The sequence below is a fragment of the Lontra canadensis genome, unplaced genomic scaffold (genome assembly GCF_010015895.1).
Source record: "Lontra canadensis isolate GAN:19392208 unplaced genomic scaffold, GSC_riverotter_1.0 scaffold115, whole genome shotgun sequence".
Taxonomy (NCBI): Eukaryota; Metazoa; Chordata; class Mammalia; order Carnivora; family Mustelidae; genus Lontra; species Lontra canadensis.
The window spans coordinates 5181695-5201140 of NW_022631109.1; the positions used below are offsets into that span (position 1 = coordinate 5181695).

At 54.0% G+C, this 19446-nt stretch overlaps 1 protein-coding gene across 6 annotated transcripts in view; it reads left to right on the top strand.

Moving 5' to 3' along the window:
* The window catches only part of PRDM11 (PR/SET domain 11), a 77565-nt gene extending 68697 nt beyond the window's left edge, over positions 1–8868 (top strand). For 5 of the 6 annotated variants that reach the window (XM_032840712.1, XM_032840711.1, XM_032840714.1 and 2 more), the window contains exons 6-8: positions 870–1057; positions 4869–5495; positions 6609–8868. In XM_032840712.1, the coding sequence (XP_032696603.1) occupies positions 870–1057; positions 4869–5495; positions 6609–8773 (2980 nt within the window). In that variant the 3' untranslated portion in view covers positions 8774–8868. The remainder of the gene's footprint in view (positions 1–869; positions 1058–4868; positions 5496–6608) is intronic. The other variant, XM_032840716.1, reaches the window with a different exon arrangement.
* The last annotated feature ends 10578 nt before the right edge of the window (positions 8869–19446 follow it).

Below are 19446 nucleotides of genomic sequence, written 5' to 3' on the forward strand. Positions count from 1 at the left end.
TCATCTCATCTTTTAGAGGAGGCAGGTTGGATGTTGGAAATGTGATTTCAGGGAGAGCTGGGGAAGAGAGAGATACTGAGGGTTTGGTGGAACTTTCAATGTTATCTGCGTGTCACTGGGTTGGTGCTTCACAGACTCACGGAGGAGCCGTGAGTTCTACAGGGGAAAATATAGACTCAAAGCTCCACCTCCCATTTATTAGCTGTGTGACCTTGGGCAAGTCACTTACCTTCTCTGATCCTTAGTTTCCTTACCTTAAAATAACTTAGATTAGTGAGTGGTTGCTAATCCTTTCTTGTCACTTATCTACCTCCATCTTCTGTCTGGATTGCACACCCATTTTTTAAAGATATTAATCTTCCGCATTAATTAATTGCCTTTTTGGGCACCCTCGTCACATGAGTTATTTCAGGTGGGCTTTGTGAAATACTGGAAAGAGTCCGAAAACCCCACACTCCCCACCATCGGAGGCCTGTGGGTGTCTGGGAATCCCTGCACTTAAAAGTTAGTGAGGAAGAAATGACCTGATCTTTCCGGTTTGCTGTCATTTTTGTATCTGGTGTTGAATTGTATATTTACCAGAATCTGGGAGGTAGGCAGGGCAGCTGTCATTTCTAGGCTCAGAAAACACAGATTCTCAGGGACTCAAAGACTTGCTCAAGGTCACACAAAAAGGTGAGGTTGAGACCAGGGACGGGCCCCTAGCTGGTGTCCCAATCCTGGACAGTCAGCTGCCCCTGGACTTTTCAGCACATGCCACATGCTGGTGGACCTCTGACCTCCCACGCCTGCCTGGCACCGTGCCTGGCCCCGGCAGGCACACAGCGATGAGTGGCCTGTGTGTTCTCACCTGTCCCCCTCACCCCCAGGTACGTGGTCATCTCCCGGGAGGAGAGGGAGCAGAACCTGCTGGCCTTCCAGCACAGCGAGCGCATCTACTTCCGAGCGTGCCGGGACATCCGGCCTGGGGAACGGCTCCGGGTCTGGTACAGCGAGGACTACATGAGGCGTCTACACAGCATGTCCCAGGAAACCATCCACCGCAATCTGGCCAGAGGTGAGTGCCCACCCCGAGGCAAGGGCCACGCCTGCCACCCAACACAGGGGAAGCCAGCTTCTCTGGGTGCTTCCTAAGAAAACCAATGGGAAACACAGTCTACCAGCAATGGGGAGACCCAGAGGGACTTCGGGGGGTGGGGTGGGGGGATGGGCAGCTGGTCTGGGTGTGAGCGACAGCTCTGGGCAGGGCGGCAGGCACTCCTGCGTGTTGTCCTCCCTCAGAAACCCTGTTACAGATGTTTGAGAGTATCCAAAGAGAAGAGGCCCCAGAGCTAAGCATGTACGTTTCATCAAAATTGATCCTCTTTGCCTAAGTCAAAGGGACGGAAAGGTGCTAGAAGGTACCACTGGCTCAGTAGTAGCAAACATTGACTAAGTGGGTCCCATGCACAAAGCTGCTGTTCTGTAGCGTGCACGTGCTTCTCAGGACAGGAGTGCTCACCTCATGAGCATGGCGGGAGAATTAGGTACCACACAGAACACATCGAGAGCAATGTCCACCTTGACCCCTGTAAGCCCTCAGCTGTGAGTTCTTGATTCTAATGATCCCCTGTGGACTGTGATCCCCATCTCACAACTGCAGAAACCTAGCACCAGATAAATACGGTGACCCCCCCCCCCCCCCCCCCCCGCCCCGCCCCGGGGTCACGTGGCTGAGAAGAGCAGTGAGGGGTTTCTCGTGCACATCGGTCTCAGTGCAGGATCTAGCCTCTAACTTACAGTGTTATAGGCCTCTCTGACCAAACTAGTTTCTTCCCTACTACCTCCTGGTCTCCTTGGAAGGCCAAGTCCCATGCTGTGCACGAACAGTCTCTATTAGAAGAAGGCTGGAGGGAGGTGGGAAGGAGACCGTAGGTGTGGGTGATGGCTTGGTGGGTGAGATGTCCATCCAGACTCCATTTAAATGAGTCATTGGAAGGTGGCTTAAAATACTCCCCAGCCCCTAGCCCTTTGCCTCTCTACCATATCCTCAGTCTGGCCAAAGCAAACTGGTGAGTCTGGCTCCTTCTTTTCAGGGGACCTTTCTTGCGCTAAAAACACACGTTCAAATACCTAGAGTCCATGTGGTTCCAGGAACTGGGGCTATCCCCAGGCCTGACGATATCACATTCCTGAGCAACCTACTTACTGGAAATAAATCTTCATGTGGAGTGTGAGTGGAGACGAGGAAGAGGGAGTGGGGTGGCCCATTGCAATTAAGCTATTTTTAGAAACAAAACAGAATAAAGCAGATTGTGGACATTGAATGCACAGCTACTGCCTGACTTGGTAAAAGGTATCTGTGATTGGATGGGCAGTGACAAGGCCCAGTAAACATACCCACTTCTTGTCTTCTTCGGATCTGGGGGTTGGGCATAGGCCGATTTCTCGCGGGAAGGCATGTTTCTATGATGAGATTGCCACGGTTTCCATTTAACCTCTGAAGATGCCTTATGTAAGCGTGTCTGGTACCTAGTAGCAGCTCAATAAATCTTTGTCGAATGGATAAAAGAAGAAATGAATGAAGACACCCAAGAAGTCTCCACGAGAACCGTATCACCAGAAGAAAAAACCAAGAGAAGTCATATCTGAGGACACAGGTTTCATCCCTTGGCCGTAATCTTCTTGAATTCTTCAGGATTTATAATGTCCTTTCCCCCCTCCCAGTGTCTTCTCCAAAGTACCTCAAGCTGCAGTCGTCCTGAGAGAGCTCTGAGACCCAAGGGGAATGCTCAGAGAAGGGAGTGAGCTTTCAGGAGTGGTTCAAAGGAGGCATGGCAGAGAGATTTGAAAAGAGATCCATGAAGACTTGCAAAGATACAGGAGACTGGCCAGGCTGAGCAGTAGGAAACAGGAAGGACACCAAAAGGCACCGTGTGGGGCAGGGCCAGAGCGGGGGAGGGGGGATGGAGGGGTGTTGGTCCTAAAGCCCTTGGGAGCAGTGGTGAGCTCAGTGGCCTTTGGATGCAGCGGTGGCTCTGTAGCTGGTAGTTTCCGGCGGACTGAATAGCTAGCTGGTGGAAGCTTAGACTGTTGTGCCAGCCCCACTCCGGAAAGAGGATTCCTACCCTCAGTCACTGAAGGTCTTGCATGGAAGGAGGTTTCTTTGTAATTGGAGGATGGGGCCCTGAGAAAGGCCAGAGCATGAATTATTAGTCCTTCTTAAGTAGGGACATTACTCGGAGCCCAGAACTGTTCCCTGAAGACAGTGTAAATTATGCCTTTGTGGTTTTCTTGTAAGAACAGGACGCATCTGATATAGTGTTTTCAAAAAATTTATGTTATTTGATCTACTTTGAGTTACTGATTCACTTTGTGGTGTTTTCCCCCATACTTTATGGACGCTTTGAAATCAATTCCATTGCTGCTTCAAGGTTTTTTTCAGCCCCTAGATTTTTCTGGAAGGCTTGAGCCCCCAAGAAGTCTCCCATGCATCCTAGAAAATCTGAATGACCTTGTCTTTGAGCAGAGAGGCATGAGGACTCCCTGGTGATGTGTAGCCTTGACCTCCCGACATCCTCAGCTCTTTGCTGCCTGACTGGTCCGTGAGAAGTGACAGGGTGGCCCTTGATGTTTAGAGATTCTAAATGGGCAAGTGTCGCATCTGATGTGTAATACAAACGTGGCTTTTTTTTTTTTTTATTTTTTTAAACAAGCGTTCATCTTCACGATTTCTGCCCCTCAGCTGTTATGGAAGTGTAGGCTGTGAGAGTCACCTGACTTCCAGTGACCTTGAACATGAGGCTGCTCCTCAGGTGTTCATGTGAGGACAGAAGATGGGTGTCCTGAATAAGGTAGCCTCTTTTTGCTGTTACCTGTAGGAAACACAGACTTCCTACATGGCCCAGGGCACAGCCCTCCTCGCCAGCTGTGGGAAGCCAGGGTTCTGTCTTCTGGAACACCTGGATCACTCACAGAGACCCCTTGCCCTTCATTCAGAGGTTTTTTTTTTTTAGGAAACCCAGCTTCCAGAAGCCTAATGGCAATGTATATTTGGGACAAGTCCTTGCCCAGAGTCATCTCCCAAGGCCCTGCCCTGATCTAGGAAGGCTTTGTGATTTCCCAGTCCCATGGGCTGCTTGTCAGGACCTTCTGAGGGTTCCCCTTGAGCATCTGTACCCCCCAGGAACCCACTTCTGTAGCCATTTATGAAACTATGTCGGCTGTTTTAGAGAATCAGGCTAAAATTACTGTTGGGAGCTCACCAACATCTTTGAAGTCAGTCACATGATGGCAAGAGATAGAAAAGGGAACGTCCCTTGAAGGATCAGGTAAGGAGACACAGCTATATTTCAAGAATGCTTGGGTCAGTGCGGTCATGCCGCTCTGGCCCTACGGGGCCATCTGGAAGCAGGCAGGGAGCAGGGAGGAGCGGACGCAGTGTTTCCTGCGTACCTTTTACCAAGTCGAAGCAGACATCTTCCGATTGCCAGGCCTGGACAAGAAGCCCAGAGGGTGGGAATCCACATGAGCTGAGCTCTGAGGTCTGCTCCCACCTGCCCGGTCTGATTGGTGGGGTGTCCGCTTCTAGGGTGACCGCACTCCCAACTGCCTTCCCCTCCAGCGTTCCCTGGACCTATAAATGTGCAGCGTACAGACATAAGGCTCCCTCGAAACGGTCTTTTTCAAGAATTCTTCCCACTTTTTCGGGTCCCACTCTAGACCCTACCACCCACTGAGTGACCCGCCTCTCCCTTTCTGTCACACCTGCCGCCCACAGGGCCAGCCCCAGAGTCAACTGGCTAGCAGGAGGCCTGCTTTGTTTTCTGTCGGTTTCTCCCACTTCGGGGCTTTTCCCCACATCCTCACACCCTGGTTTTCCTTCCTAGGAGAGAAGAGGTTGCAGAGGGAGAAGTCTGAGCAGGCTCTGGATAACCCAGAAGACCTGAGGGGTCCCATTCAGCTCCCCGTGTTGAGACAGGGCAAAAGTCCATACAAGCGTGGCTTTGACGAGGGGGACGCACACCCCCAGGCCAAGAAGAAGAAGATTGACCTCATTTTCAAGGATGTGTTGGAGGCTTCACTGGAGTCTGCAAAGGCGGAAGCTCGTCAGTTGGCTTTGAGCACCTCGCTGGTCATCAGGAAGGTCCCCAAGTACCAGGATGATGCCTACAGTCGGTGTGCAATGAGCGTGTCCCATGGCGTGCAGAATGTCAGCCGGACCCCGGGGGAAGGGGACTGGAAGATCCCGCAGGGGGCTTCCAAGGAGCCAGGCCCGTTGGAGGATGAAGAGGAGGAGCCTTCGTCCTTCAAAGCCGACAGTCCCGCAGAGGCCTCCCTTGCATCCGACCCTCACGAGCTTCCCACCACCTCCTTTTGCCCTAACTGTATCCGCCTAAAGAAGAAGGTCCGGGAACTCCAGGCCGAACTAGACATGCTTAAGTCCGGGAAGCTTCCCGAGCCCCCCGTATTGCCAACACAGGTACTGGAGCTCCCAGAGTTCTCGGACCCTGCAGGTAAGTTGGTGTGGTTGAGATGGTGGTCGGAGGGAAGAGCGCCCTGTGGCCAGTGTGAGGGGGCCAGGCACGCTCTGTGGGAGCCACCTTTGGGGAGCCCCCCACCCGCAGGTGCCTGCCTCAGACAGGCTGCTCCGCAGCCCCTGGGGGGGGGGTGCTTTGTGTCTCGCCCTTGTATCCTCCTCGTCAATAAAGGAAGTTCCACTGCAGGAGGGGTGTGTGCTGTGTTCTTGACCCGTTGCCCTTCTCTGGCGGTCCTGGGGGTGTCTTAGCCCCATGCTCAACTTCCAAACCCAATCTTTGTCTCTGCCCCCGCCCAAGCAGGGCAGCTCACAGTTGGGTTGGTGGGGAGAGCTCCTGGCCTTCTCGAACTCAGCCCCCGGACACGGCCTCGTTCTTCTCCTCCCGAGTTGCTGTTCTGGCACACATGGTTCTCTCTCCCCTGCCTGGAATTCCAGAAGGCCTGGGACATACGACCCGTGGCTGCACACCTTGGCCCTTTTCTGTTGGCTGCCTGGATGTTCTAGAGCCCGTCGACAACCGGGAAGGTTTTTTTCAGTACACAGCTGCCGCTGAGACCGAGTATTTACATAGCATTTCCTATTTTAACCACATCCCTTAGCTCAGAATGAGCTGTTTCAGATATTCAAAGCATGCGTCTTAACTCAGCTGCATTCTGATCCTGAAGTAAGCTGGGGCCGTGGCAAGCTGCCTGCGTTGGAGGACAGCACACCTCCCTGACCACGTTAGCGCCCAGAGAAACGGAGCCCCACGACTTGGCTGTTTGTGTGACCCGGGCAGGCTGGGTGCGCTGTGTTCTCTCCCGCTGGCTTTGAGCGCCCACTAGCGGAGGGTAAAGGCAGGCCGCCTGGAGCAGGAAGGCCACCAGGCCTGATCCCCGGAGAGCAAAGGTCACACGCGGAGAACAGGAGTGCGCATTAAAATAAATGAATCAATAAATAAATTCTAGGCTGGGGTTCAGTCTGTCCCCAGATCTGGCCTCTGTTTCACACGGTGTGCCACCGACCTCTCGCCGGAGCCCCGGCTCATTCTGGAACCGCCTGCCTTTTTGGCCACTCGGGGTTCAATGTTTCCTTCCCATTTGTCTTCCAGCCTCGGAGAGCCTGGTCTCCGGCCCCGCCCTCATGGAGGACGACGACCAGGAGGTCGATTCTGCCGACGAGTCCGTGTCCAACGACATGATGACCGCCGCCGATGAGCCCTCCAAGCTGTCCTCCGCCAGCGGGCGCCGCATCCGCCGCTTCAAGCAGGAGTGGCTGAAGAAGTTCTGGTTCCTGCGGTACTCCCCGACCCTCAACGAGATGTGGTGCCACGTATGCCGCCAGTACACCGTGCAGTCGTCCCGCACGTCGGCCTTCATCATCGGCTCCAAGCAGTTCAAGATCCACACCATCAAGCTGCACAGCCAGAGCAATCTGCACAAGAAGTGTCTGCAGCTGTACAAGCTGCGGATGCACCCCGAGAAGACGGAGGAGATGTGCCGCAACATGACCCTGCTCTTCAACACCGCCTACCACCTGGCGCTCGAGGGCCGGCCCTACCTGGACTTCCGGCCGCTGGCCGAGCTCCTGCGCAAGTGCGAGCTCAAGGTGGTGGACCAGTACATGAACGAGGGCGACTGCCAGATCCTCATTCACCACATCGCGCGCGCGCTGCGCGAGGACCTGGTGGAGCGCGTCCGCCAGTCGCCCTGCCTCAGCATCATCCTGGACGGGCAGAGCGACGACCTGCTGGCCGACACGGTGGCCGTCTACGTCCAGTACACCAGCAGCGACGGCCCCCCGGCCACCGAGTTCCTGTCCCTGCAGGAGCTGGGCTTCTCCAGCACCGAGAGCTACCTGCAGGCGCTCGACCGGGCCTTCTCGGCCCTGGGCATCCGGCTGCAGGACGAGAAGCCCACCGTGGGCCTGGGCATCGACGGGGCCAACGTCACGGCCAGCCTGCGCGCCAGCATGTTCATGACCATCCGCAAGACGCTGCCCTGGCTGCTGTGCCTGCCCTTCATGGTGCACCGGCCCCACCTGGAGATCCTGGACGCCATCAGCGGCAAGGAGCTGCCCTGCCTGGAGGAGCTGGAGAACAACTTGAAGCAGTTGCTGAGTTTCTACCGCTACTCGCCGCGCCTCATGGGCGAGCTGCGGTCCACGGCGTCCACCCTGTGCGAGGAGACGGAGTTCCTGGGGGACATCCGTGCCGTGAGGTGGATCATCGGGGAGCAGAACGTCCTCAACGCCCTCATTAAAGACTACCTGGAGGTGGTGGCCCACCTCAAGGACGTCAGCAGCCAGACGCAGCGGGCGGACGCGTCGGCCATCGCGCTGGCCCTGCTTCAGTTCCTCATGGACTACCAGTCCATCAAGCTCATCTACTTCCTCCTGGACGTGATCGCCGTGCTCTCGCGCCTGGCCTACGTCTTCCAGGGCGAGTACCTCCTGGTGTCGCAGGTGGACGACAAGATCGAGGAGGCCATCCAGGAGGTCAGCCGTCTGGCCGACTCCCCCGGCGAGTACCTGCAGGAGTTCGAGGAGAACTTCCGAGAGAGCTTCAACGGGATCGCCATGAAGAACCTCAGGGTGGCCGAGGCCAAGTTCCAGTCCGTCAGGGAGAAGATCTGCCAGAAGACCCAGGTGATCCTGGCTCAGAGGTTTGATTCCCGCAGCCGGATCTTCGTGAAGGCCTGCCAGGTGTTCGACCTGGCCGCCTGGCCCAGGAACAGCGAGGAGCTCCTGAGCTACGGCAAGGAGGACATGGTGCAGATATTCGATCACCTGGAGGCCATCCCGACCTTCTCCCGGGACGTCTGCAGGGAGGGGCTGGACCCCCGGGGCAGCCTCCTGATGGAGTGGCGGGAGCTCAAGGCGGATTACTATACCAAAAATGGCTTCAAAGACCTGATCGGCCACATCTGCAAGTACAAACAGCGCTTCCCGCTCTTGAACAAGATCATCCAGGTCCTCAAAGTCCTCCCCACGTCCACTGCCTGCTGCGAGAAAGGCCGCAACGCCCTGCAGCGAGTCCGCAAAAACCACCGCTCCCGCCTGACCCTGGAGCAGCTCAGCGACCTGCTGACCATCGCTGTGAACGGCCCGCCGATCGCCAACTTCGACGCCAAGCGAGCCCTGGACAGCTGGTTCGAGGAGAAGTCCGGCAACAGTTACGCGCTGTCCGCCGAGGTCCTCAGCAGGATGTCGGTGCTGGAGCAGAAGCCCGTGCTACAGACTGTGGACCACGGGTCCGAGTTTTACCCGGACATCTAGGGGGCCGGCGACCCAGAGTTCACTAAGCTGTTGAATATTTTTTTAATCTATACTCATAAGCTTTGATATATTATATAAATATATATATTACATTATATATATATATATACACACACATATATATATATATAAACCCACACTGAAAATTTTTAAAAACCAAGGTGACGCATCCACCAGAAGCCACTGGGAGCTTTCAGAAAGGAATGATGTTGGAAACGGACTCTCCTCTACAAGATCTGGCAGCTGTAGCCTCCGTGGCCATCCTTTTCCCTCACGGAAGCCCGTGCTGGGGCCACACGCGTTCCCGCCTCACAGCCAACCAACAGCCTGAAGCTTAAGTGACTGGTCTCTGGCATCCGGTCGAGGTGGTTTGTTGTACGTTTTTGCTTGGGGCTGGAGCGGTTTGGGTTTGGGTTTCTGTTCTTGCCTTTCCTTTTCTCATTCGGTCTGCGACGGGGTCGTCGGCCCCTTTGTGGCCACGCTGGTGGAGCTGAATCCCATCTCTAATTTGGGACGGGGTGGGTGGTGTATCTGGATCGGGGCTTGTGACTCTTTCCCTCTCCCCCTGATTTCAGCTCAACAGGCCTGTATGCATTTCCTGAGGAGTGTTCCTTCACTGTCTTAGAAACAAATGTGTCGGTCAAACTGTGACACCCACTACTTGCCCACCTCTGTAGCCTCTCCCATCCCTGGGTTATGGATTCCCTCCTTCCAGAACCCCCAATCCTAAAGATCTTACCTGTTATCCTGAAGGCAAAATTGCCTTACCACCGAGCTTGAAATCCTGGGGAAGGGACAAGGTGTGTGTGTCTATGGGGAAGGGGGGGATTTTTTGCATTCCTGTTCTTATGTAGTGTGGGGTAAAATAATATAATTCCAGTCAGATCCAGGACTATGGGGGAAATGAAGAGCCAAGAAATCCAGACCCTAACAGGGCAGGGATTTGGGGCTAAAAACAAGTAAAATGAAAGGTATGTATTTCATTTACATGAATTATTTATGCTCTGTCTTTATAATCACAGAATGTGTCGGGGTATTTTTGTTGTTGTTGTTCCTTTAATAATCAAATGCCTGCTCTAGTTCAGTGGCAGGAGATGTCAATGCAAGTTGTGCCCTGGGTTATGTGTGACCCAAAGGAGGGTCTCTAGAGCTCGAGGCCTTCTTTGGTGACAAGGCTGGTAATGAACCCTTGGACCTGGCAGAAGGCAGTGGGAAAACAGGCGTTGCACCCACGCCGGGGAAGGCTTCCTTCTTTTGAACAGGGTAGAGATGTCCTAAAGGAAAAGGAATAAGCAAGAGGTCAGACAGGACTCTCAAGGCATCAGCCTACACACACATACACACACACACACACATATGCGTAAGCATACACGCACACACACCCACACCCACACACACACACACAACCATGATATAAGCTTTAGAAATAGCCACTTGCCTACTCCCTGGGGCAAGCAGTGGTTTAAGCTAGAGGAGTCTGATCAATGCTCTTTTGTTCATTTAACTACCAGTATACCTCGCAAGGGAGTTCTTTAAAAAAAAAAAAATGTGCGTGAGCTGTTTAGAACTTCTGTTCATGTTTCCATGTCTGATTTATGCATATTGGGTATGCAGAGATCTTGTATTGTGGATACAGGTCCTGTGTGGGGGAGGGAGGAAGAGCTGCGTCGTCCATGGTCAGTTCTACAGGGACCCGCCCCTCTCTCATGGCAGAGGGCGGGCGAAGGACGGTGTGATCTGGCCACAAGCAAGGCCCCCGTGTCCCCAACCTGCCTGGCTCAAACATGAAACTGTGGTGGCTTCTTTCTTCTGGGTTTATCTTGTTTCCGAGGCCTCATGCCACTGTCGAGAACCATAGTGGAAATGTCATCAACACTGAACATGTCACTCCCCCTTCCTTGTCCTGCCCAGTCCCCTCACCCCCCCACACGTCCCCTCCCTCACCCCTATGGTCTTGGTGCTAAGATAACTTTAGAATCATTGCTGCTAGTCGATAGCTTTTCATTATATAAATATATTATATATATATATATATATTATATATTATTTTTGAAACTTTTTTGTTCATTTTCAACAGTGATGTAGCATGTTAAAAAAACAAGAAACAAACAACACAAAAAAACTGGTTTTCTCCGACTGTCCCACTGCCAGGCCTCATATGCTGCCTTCTTCAACAAATCAATGCACCCCTGCCTGGTGACATTCACCCCCCGCCCCGCCAGCCTCCTCCCTGGTCCCACATTCTTCCCCACTGTCCTCTGAACAAGGAGAGAGCAGGAACTAGCAAGGAAACGCCCAGAGCTCTTTCTGAGGCTTTGGAATTCCCAGCCTTGTACTGTGTCCCTAGTTTAAGCTGATGAGCCTCCCCCCACTCAACTAAACTCCCTCCACCGCCTGCTTTTCCCCATCCGGGTCAGTAATTATGGTCACATGGATACTGTTGCAAAGCACAAGGTTTCATCTGTCCCTCTTCGACATCCTCTCCACCACACACACAAACTGTCACGTCCGTGGGAGCTTTCTTTGAACATCACACAGAGTAACTAAGCTGGGTTGAGGGCAGAGATGGCTGGCAAGGGGGCCTTGGTGGGGGCCAGAAACAGTAGGTTGGGATCCTTTCTTCTAGCCACCAGATGCCTTACACCTTCTCCTTTCCCCTTCTGCCCCCCTCCACCCCCAACAATGGGAGCTATCCCCTGGGTCAATCATTTATGTCTCCCTGAGCACTAGTCAGGGCTCTGGCTGTTTTAAGAGGGCCATGGCCAAAATGACCTCACATTTTTATCTTGGGCGGGAGACAAAATCCTTTGGGCCTATGCCAGCAACTACTCCGTATCTCCTGAGAGAGCTGGGAGCGGGTAAGCTGCCTCGAGGCTAGAAGCTGGAAACTGCTGGCAGCGCTGGACAGCAAGTGCCCATGCATCAGGTCTTGAAGTTTGGCAAGGTGCTCTAAAACTCGGGGAGCTCAGGACTTCTGTTGCATCCAGCCAGGCCTGGGCTGTGTCAGGCACTCTGAAGGTCACTGTGCCCTGGGACAGGGAGTAACCGGGGACCAAACTGGGTGACATTCCACTGCAATTCACACACGGACTTTTTCAACCTGGATGCTCCCAGGAGGCGCAGTGCTGCCATCCCGTGAATGCTGCCTGTGATTTCGAGCCTAGGCGTTTCCACTCTTCTGCCTCCTTGGGAAAGACTCCTGGGCTATTGAGACCCACGGGGTCTAGCCTCGGGAACCAAATGCTTACCTAGCCTAATCTCCCTTTGATGGGCGTAAAACGCTGTGGCCGGCCGGTCCTGGCATCTCGAATGTGGTCACTTCAGATGCGATGGAGCCCTGCAGCTCAGCTCCTGGCTTCGAAGGACATGTTTGTCTCTGGGGTTGAGACTTGTCCTAGTAGGGCTGGCTGACTGGTGACTTTCTTTGGCTCATAGAGGCGGGTGGGAAGCGAGTTCAGGGTCATGGCCATTTATGTCAAGCAGATACACTGCAGAGCCCCAAGCCCTCGTGACGAAGATGCTTTGCTTCCCGTCCGTGGAGGAAAGAGACAACCATAGCCATCCAGTATCTGTGAACCCTGAGGACAGCCGAGCCCTGTCTACAACTCTTACCATGTGGAATGCCCACGTTTTGCCTGCCTGGTTGAAGGTAAGAGTCCAGGCATCCAATACACTTGCTTTTTCTGTTTCTTTTTTTCACATCCTGTAATGCAGGGCCGATCCTTACTTTCTCATCCTCTCTGGAGAATGAGAGCAGGCTCGAGCTCCAGGGTGTCTGCACGGCCGGCCTGGGTGCTGGGCCCTGAGTCTGGGGCATTCAGGGGTCTCGCCCCAGCCCCCGCTGTATGTTTCCATGTTGAGTCGTCTTGCTGAGCCCCCTCTCCTTGACCTGCTTGTGTCAACCCTGTCATTTGGAGGAAGAAGCTTATAATTACTTAAAGTCGTGTTTAAATATTTTCCCTATGTTTGGATGTGATAACAAGAAAGAGAAAAGAGGGAAAAAGCATGTTGGATGCCGAAAATGATTGTGGTGACACCGGAATGGACTACAGGGTTGGCCCAGGCAGGTGTAGGGTTCCTGGTCACCTGGAGCCCTAAGGGGTCCAGGAGGCAGCCTGGGAGTTGAAGTAGAACATGTAGATTCCTTTCCCTGCCTTTCCCCCTCCCCCCTTCCAGGAAGAGAATTCTGCATCTGGATCTGGTTTTGGCATGTGGTCTGGGTTGATTTCTGAGCAGAACTGGTGCTGTATCTAGGCCCCACACCCAGTCTGTGATGAGGGCTCCAGTGACACTGGACCTCACGCCCCTTGACCCCTTCAGGTGGCTGCCCTAGCCTGGCCAGCCTGGGGTGCCGTGGGCAGGGAGGCCAGGCCTCCTTAGGTGGGCCTGGCATGTTTGGAAGGCAGGTGACCTTGGGACGGTCCCATTCCAGACACCAGCCTCCTGGGGGAGGTGGTGCTGGGTCATGGGTTGTGGTCTGGTTTCTTCCTCACGTCCTAAGGAGGGAGGATTTTGTCCAGAGACACACAGGGCCCTTCTTCTGCTTGGAGGGAGACCCCTCTCTTGCTCTCTGTTCACAGGGTCCTTTAGCTGAGTGGATGGAGCTGTGGTATTTGTAAGGAGCCTCTGAGGTGATCCTTGTGCGTTAGCCAGAGGGAGAAAAAGTGCCCTTTGGGGAGGAAAATGGTACGGCCCTCCTCTTCCATCTGGCTTTCCCTCCCCCCACCCCCAATCCCCCAAAGTGGTGTTTTCTGCAAATACCTATGCAATCCAGTCTCCCTAGGAGCGTGAGCGCATGGAAGCAGGGGGTGTGTGCAGTGTGTAATACAAATATTACAGCATATATATTGTATATACTGACATATACAGTACGGATACACGCGAGTAAGAGATTAAATCACGTCTATATATCTATAAATAATATCCTATATATTTATACATTTCTATGTTTTAAATAGATATAAAAAATAGAGTCTATAGAGAGCTGGGAGAGCAACGGGAAAGCCTGTCGCGGAGCCGGGCTGAGGTGGGGAGGTGGCAGGAGGCGGAGCCTCTGTGGTGGGAGGCAGGTGTGCAGGGGCTGGGGCCTTCTCCCCAGAGGAGGGGACAGTGACCGGCTCCCCGCCCTCTCCATGCACTTTCTCGCCTTCCCTGCAGGCTTGGGCTGAGGCAGAAGGAGACTCGCGCTCCAGCCGCAGGGGCCCCCATCCTTCCTCACCCCTCTCCCGTATTCCTCCTCACCTGTCCCCCCCACCGCCCCCACGCCATCCAACGCTTTGGTTGTCAGTGCCGCTTGGCACGAAGATGTGGTCTCTGGGCCCTGGTGGAGGGACCACTGCACAATTTCCCCAATGCCCTCCCATCCCACACCCCTCCCCCCGGAAGGAGCAGCACTGGTGGCAATAGGAAAGGTGCCAGTTGGACCCGGGGGTGCCCAGGGAGGAGGCCACCCTCCCCACCTTAGGTGCTTCTGCTGCCCCCTAGAGGCCAAGCCTCTGGAGGAAGGGCGGCCCAGCCTCCCTCACCCCCTCCAGCACCCCCTCCACCGCCCACGGCCACCCCCCCCAGGGGTGAGGCGGGCAGCAGGAGCGCCAGCCAGTGCTGCCCGCCGTGCGGGGGCTCTCCGGCCTGGGCAGGGGGGCACCAGAGAAAGGTGGGACAGACCTGCCCACACACTCATAACTTCAGTGGCAACTCAAATTCCGAAGCCGGGCTTTGGCTCAGCCCACTTTGCACAGCTGCTGCTGCTGGCCGTACTCAGGACAACACTCCCCCCTCTCCCGCGTGGAGGTCCAACGACCCCCGCAGCCCACCGCCACCATAACCGGCAGGTTTAGTTCATGTACACTGTTCTCGTTCTGTGACTCGGGCCAGCGGCTGAGCCGGGTGCCCCAAGCTTATCCGCTTCCGCTGGGGAGGATGCCATCCCTGGCTTGTCCCTGCTGCCACCCGAGGCTGGAAGGGCATGTCTGGAGGCCTGCGGGCGGGATTGGGGGCACTGGTGCGGCTGGCAGACCGACGGAGGGCTCCTACGGCCCTGACTGAATCAGGAGCCCGTGTAGCTTCCAGGTTTCTCTCTACCGTTTCTCCGCCCTGCAGGTAGGAGAGGAGGGGCTGATGGGGCCACAGGTGATGGGAGACAGCCCGCGTTGGCTGCATCCTCGGCTCCCTGGACTGGCCCGGACCTTTCAGCTCTCCAAAGGCACTTACCTCTGTCCCCGAGCCTCCTCTGACCCCCACGTCCTCCTCTCTCCTGCCATCTACCAACGTACCTCAGTCTCCAGCAGACCCACCCCTACACCTGTTGTCCGGGCCGGGTCTGCTCTGCCAATGCCCACCTCTTCTCCCCTCCACATCTGCCTGGGTCTCCTTGAGCCACAGCTGGCTGCCAGCCGGGGCCCGGGACACCCTCCAGTGCCTCCAGAGAGACCAGGCCAGCCCCTGCCACGGCGGTGGGTCAGACCCGTGGCCAGGGGTGGGCATCCCAGGGGAGCAACCCACGATGCACTGTACCTCAGAGAGAGAGAGCATAGCCTGGACCTCACGGGCACCGGGCCCCCCATCCAGGGGAGGACAACCGGTTACAATACAGCTCGCAAGAAGACAAGGGCCAGGCTGCCCTCGGGCACCCCTCCGTCTTCACTTTGGTCTCTGGGGAAGAGCCAGCAATCCAATCTGCTCTTTTTCGGGCCCTCTCTCCTCTCCACCCCCACGCTGCTGAACCGGTTCATTTCAATCACAAAGGAAAAATAAAGTGGGGGTGGGGGGAAATACCTAGGAGTCTATTATCACATACATATTAATATGTTAATACTTTCTTTCTTTAAAAAAAAAAAACCTCTTGATGTTATTATTTTGCAGACTACGCTTTATAGTACCTGTGTGACGGGCCTAGAACACTGGATACAAATAGAGCTATGTTGGTTTATCATAATATGTACGCAGAAACTTTCCTTTTGTCATATTATCCTTGTAATGTAAGAAGATTGTTAATAAAAGCATTTAAATTTACTCGCCAAAGTCAAATCTCTGCCTCCTTGCCTCCATCCCAGGCCTGGGCTCTAGGCCATTCAGAATGGGTCCCATCTCAAGGGCTCCAGGGTCAGGCTGGGAGACTGCCTGCTGCCCCATTGGGAGGAACTAGAAGAACGCCCTTTCTGACTCTTTCCCCAGTGGAGTCCATTTCCAGCAGGTAACCTACATGCCTGACCCACCCACCTGACCCAAAGGAGATGTTACTAAAACCATTTAAAATAAATCTAACTGCCCCCACATGCCTTTACACCACAAAAGATCTTGGAGGAAGCGTACAGAGCTGTTGCCAACGGACTGTTGTTCTGATTCTCCCTCCCTCCGACTGCCTTGCTCGATTCTCCACATGCTGTCCTGCCCTCAAGAGCATTTCCCCGGTGGTTTGCTAACGGCACTGACCGGTGATGGGCGATCAGCAGCACTTTGCCCAAATTGTTTTAGAATGAAGATGGGCATAAATTCAATAAAGACACAGATAAGTGTTTTTATTCCTTCTTCTCAGGATGCGAAGCTCTCCTACTCTCAGCGTCTGCTTCCCTTAGTCTGGCTTTTTTTTAGGAGCCGATCCCTCTCCCCCTTTTTTAACCTCTGTCTTCTTAGTGCCTGCCATCTTCCTCCCAGCCTGTGACCCTCCCAGCCCCTCCAGCTGGTCAATCAGAGGCTGTTGTGAAAGCCACTGCACAGTTCCCATGGAATGTTCTGGTTCTCTTCTTTTCCCAGAGGAGGGGGAAGAAGAAAGGAAGGAGCAAAGGGGCCTAGCTGTCCGTGTCTGAGCAGCCCAGGTGAACCAGGGTCTGCCTGCACCGCACGGCTGGCCATCCAGATTTGACATATTGGCAACCGTGTCTGGAGTTTGTGAATGATTCCATCACCGGGAAGCAAAGAACAGAAAGATGGTCCATCTGCACTTGGCCATGAGGTTGTTCTCCCCAAAGCAGGGTTTGGAGGATGGGGTAAAGACCATGAAGTCTAGCCCACTTCCTTCCTTCCCCCTTCTCCCAAGCAGCTCCCCAGCAACCCTCTCCAAGATGCAAAGGACAAGTTGAGTTCAACTCAGAAGATTCAGGACGCTGGCCAGTCTCTCAAAGACCTGAGAAGCTCGCCCCATGGGACAGCTTCTACAGTGATCTTTTGAAAACACAGATCTAGTCATGTGTCCTCTCTGCTTACCCCTCTCCAGTGGTTTCCCATTTCCCTTGGAGTGCATTCCAAAGTCCATGAGCTTGACCATTGCCTTATGTAGTCCAGCCCCTGCCTACCTCTTGGCCTCAGCTTGTGTCCTTTGCACAGAGCTCCGGGCACACTGCCCTGCTCTGTTCCTCAAGCTCCCCTAGCTCTTCTCTGCCTCAGGACCTCCCAATACCCCACACCCTCCGCTCAGGATGGTTTCCCCCAGGATGGTTGTATGGCTGAACTCTTCTCTTCTTTTCTTTTCTTTTCTTTTTTTTTTTTTTAATTTATTAGACAGAGAGATCACAAGTAGGCAGAGAGGCAGGCAGAGAGAAGGGGGGAAGAAGGCTTCCCGCCGAGCAGAGAGCCCAATGCGGGTTTCGATCCCAGGACCCTGAGATCATGACCTGAGCCGAAGGCAGAGGCTTAACCCACTGAGCCATCCAGGTGCCCCAACTCTTCTCATCTTTTAGGGTCCCTCTCTAGATAGCCACCCTCAAGGCACTGTTCAGTGTTGCCCCTGGTATTTCCTTTAATGACATTATCTCTGTGTGCCACCGTGTGTGTGTGTGTGTGTGTGTGTGTGTGTGTGTGATTGTTCTATGTCTAGTCTTCCCCCTTAAGATTGTAAAGCCCACAAGGGAAAAGTGGAGAGTTTTTAATATCCCACTGTGTGCAGCTCCTGTCACATAGTAAGTATTTAATGTTCAGTGAAAGGTTGAACGAATGACTTTAAGCAGCCCCTTGACAAAAGTATAATCCCATTAATGCTGTACCCGCCACCGGGGGAAGTCCTGGATTCTTCCACTTCCTCTGTCTCTGCACTGGTTTCTTCATTTGATCAGGATGACCATGCACCCTACCCCTGGCTACATCTGACCTTGACCCCACCTCTTCTCTAAACAATGCTGGCGGTGGCCCCTGAGGTGCTCCCTTGAGTGATACTCCACTCCAACTTGCTCTTTGTCCCTTGAATAATGGTCCCTCCCAATGCAGGCTGGTGTCCCCTCTTTTCCCCAGCTCTTTCCAGCTTGGCAATTCTCAGTCCACGGTCCTAGGCAACATTTGAAAGTCACTGTGAGTGCATCTAAATTACCTTTGCAGTGAAGAGTCTTGGTCACTGGCCGTGTATCAGAGCCTGGACTTAGGGTTCGAGAACACCCCATTCAGTCCCCCCTCTGCCTCTTACAAGCTGTCACTTATCTTAGTCTGTGTCTTCAGTGCCCAGCACAGAGCAGTGGGCTACTACATGCTGTATGTCATCATTATCATTATATTGTTACCTCTTAGATCAGGATGTAGGTGCTAGAAAGCTGTGTGATTTCCCACTGCCGTCCTGGTTCCCCCGGAATTCCTGCAGCTACCCTGGATGAGGGGACTGCCTGTGACTTGTAATACATAGCCACCAACACTTCCTCTGCCTGCTGACTTGGATGCCTCTGCCTGAATGGGGGGGTGGTTCACCTTTCCCCTCCCAGCCTTGAGACCCTGAGGGTGCTCCTTTTGCCACCAGAGCACGTCCCACCTGGCTTTTAAAGAAAAAAAGGGGCTGCAGAGAAGTTTTGTTTGTTTTTTTGGCTGGAAAAACCAGTTTCTCCTTGCTTGTCCCTGGCTTGAGCCCTCAGGGCTTCTGAAGCAGGATTCCTGCCAACACCCACTTGCCAAGGGGCGGTCCTGAAACACCAAGGAGGAGTGCTGGGAAACTAGAATGGGAAGCCTTGCTCCAGCCTAGGCCGCTTGCAAGACCACACCAAGCTGAAGGAGAACCGTCCGGGACCACTGGAGCACACGGTGGTCACCACTAGACGGTTTCCTTGGCGACACCTGGCTTCCAGCCCCGAGACCGACTTCCTCTCACCTCCCCCCAGAGAGGTGTCTGCCTCCATCTCTGGCTTGAGGAAGCTTCTGAGGTTCATGCCAAGGACCATCTGTGCAGGCTCACCTGCAGGAGGAAAAGGAGGGGAGAAGGGGGTGCAGTCCTTCAACACTCGCACCAAGAAAATGCCAAACAGCCTAAGTTTATCCGTAGCACCTCCCGTGGCTCTAGCCTTGCCAGGTGTCTGCTGGGGAAGGGAGACAGAACAGATGCTGGTCTTCTGAGCTTCTGGAATGGTGGTGCTTCTAACTGGCAGTAAAAAAAAGAAAAAAAAAAAAAAGAAACTCTTGGGTGGAAAATTACCACCAGCTCCATTAAGAGTAGAGCACAGGAGAGAGGCTGACTCAGAGCCTCAGGTGACATTGTGTTTCACCTCAGGGAGTGGGTGACTGTCAGAGATGCTGGCGGGACCTCCCAGGCACAGGGCGAAGAGGGCAGGAACACAGGTGGGTGGGTTTTCTTGCTTCATGCACGAGATAGGAGACCGAAACTACGTATGAAAGGTAGATTGTTGCCGCTCTAGGTCACAGAATCCTAACACCTTAAAGCAAGCGATCATTGGGTCCAAATTCATTTCAGAGACGTGGACACGGAG